Below are 8,161 nucleotides of genomic sequence, written 5' to 3'. Positions count from 1 at the left end.
ATTAAAATCTGTCCAAGAAAATATATAGTATGATATATTTTTGAAAATTTGAATTCTTCTTGTCTATACAGTGAAAAGTGTATAATTGTACGCTTGTATCATCTGTACGAGGTCCACGTTTGTAGGTTGTGCATCAATCTAGTAATTGTCAAAACTTCCCAAGGTTTATGGATAAGATGTCCCCCACATGTATACAATTATCTGGAGTTCGATCATCAATCTTGATGTTCACTACTTAATCTTGCCAACACCTTATACACATTATTGCACCTTATCCATAGCTTAATCCCGTAACGGTATAAGACCTGGCCTTATACCCGTCCCTGTTTTAAAGTTGAATACTTCTTGTTGTCGCCGAAAAACACGGCGTGAGGGACTGTGACTTTCATTCACTTAGGGTCGTATCAATGATATCATCAATTCGTCACATTCCTTCTCCGCTATCTCACTTAAATCAGTTCTTCTTCTTTTACTAACTAGTCATAAATGAGTTGAGTGAGTCTCTGCTCTCCATAACAGTAGGAAGTACTTGAACCAGTTTACATGCTTTAAATATCTTGAAGTCCGGGTTATTTTTATTTTCACTTAGTTTTTACTCTTGATCAGTAATCTCCTATCTTCAAAGAAGTATGGAAGATGAGTATGCAAAGTTTATCAGGAGAATGAATCCACCAAGGTAATTGAAATTTCCATTTCCCTTTTGTTTAATTCATGTTTTCATACCCGGGTTTTTCTTAGTTTCACTTCTCAGTTTAGAATTTCGGTTATTTCAAAGTTTTTTTTTTTTCTTTCTATAAAGGGGTTATGTTTCCTCGAGGGAAACCCGATACCTGATTAACTCTTGATACTTCTTGCAGAGTTGTTATTGACAATGATGCTTGTGAAGAAGCCACTCTAATTCAGGTGAATGTTCTTACATGAAAATTGTATAGCGTTTCATATTGTTTTTAATTAGTTGTATGACTGAAACAGTTGTTATGTATTTATGTAGGTTGATAGTATGAAGAAACATGGGATATTATTGGAAGTGGTTCAAGTTCTAACAGATCTTAACTTACTCATAACTAAAGCATACATATCCTCTGATGGAGGATGGTTCATGGATGGTATGATTGCCTGATTCTCTATAATTTGATCTTTTTGTTCATATTTCTCATCAGAATTCTCAATGTTTTCAGTCTTTAATGTTACCGACCAAGATGGGAATAAACTCAAAGATGAAGGAGTGATCAACTACATAAAAATGGTAATACCGCTTCTTTACTCTTGGTCTAATTTGGTCTAGTGGAATTCAATTTTTTGTTCAATTTTGCGATATTTGAAGTTCACATGTTTTTGTCTAATTCACAGACATTAGAAGCGAATGATTGCTTCTTACCGTCTTTGAGAGATACGGTCGGGGTAATGCCGTCTGAAGACCACACATCAATTGAGCTTACGGGGACTGATAGACCAGGTTTACTGTCCGAAATATGTAGTGTGCTTGCGGACCTTCGCTGCAATGTAGTAAATGCGGAGATATGGACGCACAATGCTAGAGCCGCAGCTGTGGTTCATGTTACAGACCAATACACCGGTTGTGCAATTGAAGATGCGAAACAGCTTTCTACAATTAAGGAACTCCTGTGCTATGTTCTCAAAGGAAATAATGACATAAGGACAGCAAAAATGATGGTAGCAGCACCGGGTGTTACTCATAGAGAAAGAAGGTTGCACCAGATGATGTTCGATGACAGGGATTATGACAAGGGCAATATGGTCAGGATGAGGAGGGCCGATGATCAGGATAATAAACTGAGCACTGAAGTTACTTTACTGGATTGCGTCGAGAAAGATTACACTGTCGTTACTATGAGGTCCAAAGATCGGCCGAAACTCTTGTTTGATACTTTGTGTACACTAACAGATATGCAGTATGTTGTGTTTCATGGAACCGTCAAAACAAGCCGGATGGAAGCTCATCAGGTAATTTCTAGTCAGAGAAATTTTTATAACTTAATGGGTATCAGTTACGAGTTATTTCTAATTTGAAAAGTTTGTAAATGAACCCTTCTTTGTTTTGCTTTCTAAATTTTTAGGAATACTATATCCGGCACATTGATGGCCTGCCTATAAGCTCCGAGGCAGAACGGCAACGTGTGTCTCAATGTCTTGAAGCAGCTATCGAAAGAAGAGTCTCTGAAGGATTGGAACTTGAGCTATGCACGGAAGATCGGGTTGGACTTCTCTCAGACATTACAAGGATTTTTAGAGAGAACAGTTTGTGCATTAAGAGAGCAGAAATCTCAACAAAGGGAGGTAAAGCTAAGGATACATTCTTTGTCACTGATGTGTCTGGTAATGCTGTTGACCCCAAGCTTGTGGACTCAATTTGTCACCAAATTGGAGTAACCGTTCTTAGAGTGAAAAGGAACTCACCTCTGTGTCCGAAGTCCCCACCGGAAACAACGGGATTCTTTTTCGGGAATCTCTTTAAAGCTCGCACGTTTCAAAATTTTAGGCTAATCAGATCCTATTCTTAGGACTCCATGTTCATACTCCGCAGAAGCTGCACAAAATGTAAAATACTACACTCATCTAGATACACTACAAGAATAGGTTGTCCATACAGTACCTGTACTCTAATTTTGTAATGCAGGGATGATCTTTATGGTCCTGTAGTTACATTGTGAATAGTCGTCGATTGTAATAATATAAAAAGAAAAAAACTTTGAATTGTGTATAAATGTGTTACAGTGTAGGTAAACTAGTGATCATCCAAAAGGGTAAATCTGTAGAATGGTGTAAATAATTATGCAAATGTAAAGATTTAGATTGAATAGAAGAGATACGTTCAAGCCAGTGAAGGGTTATTACCGTGTAGTTGTAGAAAATCTAACATCCTAAGTCTAACGTTGAGAACGATAAATAAAGGACTAAGATAAGTATGGAAAAAAGACACAAGCATATACACATTCAAAAGGATAAAAAAAAGGACTAAGATAAGTAAAGAAAAACATGGAAAAAGACACAAGCATATACATGTGGTTCGGCATGATTACTTACGTCCATGGGAGTGATTCGAGTGAATAGTTTCTCTCGTCTAGTTTGCAAACATTACAAGTTACCAGACTATTTTTTTGTTTTTGTTTTTTTTATCGTTAAAGAGTTGGTGCTGGCGAGATTCGAACTCAGGTCACTAGTATCATCACCTACTGACTTTACCGTTGTACTACAGTGGCACCAGCTGTTAGGCTATTTTTTGGGCATTGTACAATTTTATTTAAGAGTTTGAGGAGCTTTCGTGGACCATATAAACATATCTAACAGGGTAGGTACTTCACACGATAAAAAATTGCTCCCAGTTTTCTTGCTTGTTTTTTTTAGGGTTTCAAATTTTTTATGCGAGTAATCATCGTTTTCAATCATCTTTGACGATTTGAGCTTTGCTGTTTTTTTTTTTTTTTGATGAATCTCATAACAATTCATTCATGGTAAAATGGAGATTACATGGATTTCAAGAACATCAAGATCAAAGATCGAAATACAATTAAAAGGTATTGACAAAGTGTAATTTGTGAAGAGAAATACCAAACTACCAACAAGAGTACCAAGCAATCCGAAGATTGAAAGAATGGTTTTGGGATTATAATCCAACCATTTTGATAAGGTTTTTTTCTTCTTGAAAAACAGATCTTCTCATAAAAATATGAGAGTAATATGCCCAAAGTCTTGAATCTTGATAACCACACTTGAACTTCCACCCAAAATCTCCATTGAGATCAAAAAAAAAAAAAAAAAAAAAAAGAAACAAACACCATGAGAGCACATAGAGAATCTACAAAAAGGAGAAACCCAGATAAATCCTTAGTAACTTAAGGAAATTCTCTCTTATATGTATTGAGAAACCATGGTAAATCATTATTTAAATCTTTGAGCATGCCTCCAATAACTCGCAGTATTACTAAGGCAAATAAAGAGGAAGCTCGAAGAGTTAAGGAGTGTCAAGGAACCAATAAAGAAAGGAAGAAGAAGGTTGTCTCAAAAGCCATGTCTAATTATGAGTCTGATAGTTCTACTGGATCTCAAGAGGAGTCCTCTCTACTTGCTTTCAATTTTTAAGATCCGAAAGAAACCAAGTGGATATCTACTGATACTATGGTGAACTTCATTAATGGTTTTGAAGAACTGAGAACCAATCTCATAATAACAATTCAAAATCAAGATTGGTTAAAAGACAAAATTAAAGAGATAATGACCGATCTTACAAAATTAAAACAGCAAGTTGAGAAACTTGAAAAACAAGAGATGGTTGCTGACAAGTTTCTCGAGACATGCTTCAAGAGTTTGAACACTAAAGAATTCTCAATGAACAACCAGAGCACCACTAAAGATTAAGTTAGTTTGTGTAATACTTAATCTTGAGAATAGACTTATCAATTGTTGATTTATTTCAATGTTTGTCTAAAGTTTATTCAAACTATCAATAATTTAAATATTTTGTGTCATCCGTTTAGATAGTCTCGATTGCATGGTTATGTGAATGAATATCTTTTATGCCTTTCTTTCAGTTTATGAGATGTGATTTCGGTTTTCACTAATCCTAATTTCCGATCTCATATTATGGTGATCTCTTATGATTTGTGTGACTTTTTAGGTAGGCTTTATCAAAGGATCATAACCTTTTTAGGTAGGCTTTAGCAAAGGACATAGCAAGATTAGATTCTAACCTTTTTAGGTAGGCTTTATCAAAGGATCATAAAGAGATACTGATTAAAACTCATGTGTGAAAGTTACAATTATGATATTATCGATTCATGTTTATATAGTTGTGTATTTAGCATAACATATGAGTTTCAGTTCAGGATTATTGGCATGTATTAGCTAAAAACCGATTTCAACATTTATCTGGTAAATGTTGTTTTGCTTGTTATTCCTTGTTTTTTGCAGGGGAATAACAATTCACAGAGGGGGGGGGGGGGTAGGGTGGGGAGTTCTTATTGAACTGGTGCTTAATGATAAATCTTTGTGGAGAGAGTGGTTGTGGAAATCGAGGGAATAATTATGCATATAATCTTTCCTGATATGAAAATTAAAGCGAATTCTGGTCTTAGTTTGTCATGTCGAAGCGTAAGGTACGATTTTTGTGTTAGTTAATCATCTTCATGTTAAGAAAAGCTTATTTAATTGCATATTCTTTGCTTTTCTTAACGAAATACGGTGCAATTGTTATATTTCCATTATTTTGTGCGGATTGTTATGTTTCAATTGTTCCCGGTTAAGAAAAACTTCGTCAATTCTGATTTTTGTTTTTGCTTCGTGAAAAAAGGATCATTTGTTTTAGTCCTTTTGATTCCTGATAAGATAAACTAAGTAATTTTGATCTTAGTCCAAGCTTATCAAATGTAGGATTTGATTATTCAAGTCTAGTCAATTCCTTGACGAGAAAAACTAGTTAACTAACCTAGTTCTTCTCTTGTCTAAAACATGGTATAATTATTCTATGAATAATTGGAACCTGGTAAGAGAAATTGAGTTAATTATGATCTCATATGAGTCTTATCGATTAAAGCGACTATACATATAATCATTTCGATGTTGAAACTAAGTTTTCTTAGTCAATTAATCGGACTAAGGGAAAATTGCTTCAGGCAGTTGTTTCCTTGATGACATACTAAAACAAGATACTTAGGTAGTTTCGGTTTTAATATTGGTTATTTAAAATGGTATGTGAAACCTTCGTGCTTAACTCTTATATGTTGTACAAGTTCTTATGAATTTGTAAGATCCTTTCGGTTTGCTCTTTTCTTTATTTGTTTCTTTGTCATTTTTTGTGACAAAAAAGGGGAGAATTATATGGTGTAAACAAGTGATTTTATGATCACTAGTGAAAAAGCATGGGTCTAACAACCACGCCCAATATTTTGATTAGCAATCTGTATGAACTAACTCCAATATACTTTTTAAGAGAATCAACTAGATAGTCAGACTCAATCTTAATAAAAGTATATCAAAGAGTTATATCTCTCTTTCTCGATTCAATACTTACTCAAGAAAATAGAAATCTGCGAGTCTAATTGAATACAAGAGAAATCACTTGAACGGTACCAATGACCAATGTCCAAGTATCCATCAATTTCAATCAACAACCAAAGGTTATATTTCCCAATTGATTGATTTAATGCACAACCTGTGATATTTCAATTATATAACAAAATATAATGCGGAAAAAAAATAACACAGACACCAGAAGTTTTGTTAACGAGGAAACTGCAAATGCAGAAAAACCTCGGGACCTAGTCCAGATTGAACACGCACTGTATTAAGCCGCTACAGACACTAGCCTACTACAAACTAAATTCGGTGTGGATTGTAGTTGACCCCAATCAATCTCACATTGATCCAAGGTACAGTTGCGCTCCTACGTTTCTGATCCCATTATGATACTACATACTTGATTCCCTTAACTGATCTCACCCACAACTAAGAGTTGCTACGACCCAAAGTCGAAGTATTTAATAAACAAATCTGTATCACACAGAAAATTCTACGGTAATAGATAAATCCGTCTCCCACAGAAATACCTACGAGTTTTTGTTCCGTCTTTTGATAAATCAAGTTGAACATGAACCAATTGATAAAGACTTATATTCCCGAAGAACAGCTCAGTATTATCAATCACCTCACAATAATCTAAATCGTATGATGGAAAAACTATATATTGTGGAATCACAAACGAGAGACGAAGATGTTTGTGACTACTTTTATATCTTCCCTATCGGAGAAATCAATCTCAAGTCAATCATTACGATTGTACTTAGTACGATAGAAACAACAAGATCAGATCACACAACTACGAGAAAGTAGTATCGGTCTGGATTCACAATCCCAATGAAGTCTTCAATTCGTTAACCTACAAGGTCTCGATGAAAACCTAAGGTTAAAGGAGAATCGACTCTAGCTGATACAACTAGTATCACACAGGAGGTGCGGGGATTAGGTTTCCCAGTTGCTAGAGTTCTTCCTTATATAGTCTTTCAAATCAGGGTTTGCAATTAATGTTAGCTTAGTAACAAAGCATTCAATGTTCACGGTTAGATGAAAGCCTGATTAGATTCAATCTAATATATTTCAACCGTTAGATCGAAACTTAGCTTGTTACACACAAATGAAATGCACGTGTATCTAGGTTTGTGTAACCGTACCCAAACATGTACATCTAGTTGGTTCAACAGTAGTAAACCAAATAGTTAGCCATATGAGCACGTTTACATCAACCATATTCTTCTTTACCACAACTAGTTCAAATGACTCAAATGAACTAGTTAGAGAGTTGTTCAATTGCTTAGATCTTTATAATAGACACAAATAAAACAAAAACGATTTGATTCACTCGAATCAATTCATGAACTTTATAGCCACGGTTTGCAAACTTGCATTCATTAGTTTATATAAGTTTAAGTTCACGAATAATCGTTTTTAGAAAATAACCAACTTAAGTACGCGGACTGGTATGCGGACTTAAGTACCCGGAATAAGTTTGTAAATAGTTCACAAACTCCAGCAGATTTTCTCGGGAAGAGAACCTTCGACAGTAGGCGTACTGGGTTCACGGACTCTGTTCTGGTTTTCCTGATCAACAAAGTACGCATACTTTGGTTCAATAAATAAGGACTTATACATGTATGAGTTATCACACAATGCTTATATCCAACAATGGTTATATAATCTAAACTCTCATTTCAATCATCGAAACATTCTTAGAGGACGTTATATAGTTGTTGTTCACAAACCATTTTTCGTCAAAGCCATTTTCAAGTGATTGAAACTTAACATGACTTTCGTCACTAGTAAAGATGAACTTGTCCAAAGCGAAAGCTTACCAACACATATTTCGAGAAATAGATAAGCGAGATAAACTTGGCTCGAAATAACAAATGTGTATAATCAAAGTCTATATAGCAAAACGACTTTTGTCTCAAGATAGGAGATAGAGTAGATAGACTTTTGAGTGATAGATAAGTTCAAGTCTCCACATACCTTTTAGTCGATGAAGTTCCACCAGTTCTTTGAGTAGTTCTTCGTGTTTGTATGATGACCGCCATGGAGTCTTGAGATCAACTACACTTTTTATCCTAGTCCGAGACTTAGCTAATAATAGACTAGAAATCAAGACTTATAG

The 8,161-nt window shown here is 35.0% G+C and overlaps 1 protein-coding gene across 1 annotated transcript; it reads left to right on the top strand.

Moving 5' to 3' along the window:
• Window positions 1-363: 363 nt before the first annotated feature.
• LOC113271391 (ACT domain-containing protein ACR6-like) lies at window positions 364-2,841 on the top strand. Its single transcript, XM_026521243.1, has 6 exons — window positions 364-676; window positions 858-903; window positions 992-1,106; window positions 1,179-1,246; window positions 1,351-1,965; window positions 2,079-2,841. The coding sequence occupies exons 1-6, from the start codon at window positions 630-632 to the stop codon at window positions 2,520-2,522; spliced, it is 1,335 nt and encodes a 444-aa protein (XP_026377028.1). The 5' UTR covers window positions 364-629; the 3' UTR covers window positions 2,523-2,841.
• The last annotated feature ends 5,320 nt before the right edge of the window (window positions 2,842-8,161 follow it).

Source organism: Papaver somniferum, chromosome 4 (genome assembly GCF_003573695.1).
Source record: "Papaver somniferum cultivar HN1 chromosome 4, ASM357369v1, whole genome shotgun sequence".
In the NCBI taxonomy this organism is placed as follows: Eukaryota; Viridiplantae; Streptophyta; class Magnoliopsida; order Ranunculales; family Papaveraceae; genus Papaver; species Papaver somniferum.
Note: the sequence above shows the minus strand (reverse complement) of the source record. Positions and strands in the feature narration are given on the sequence as shown.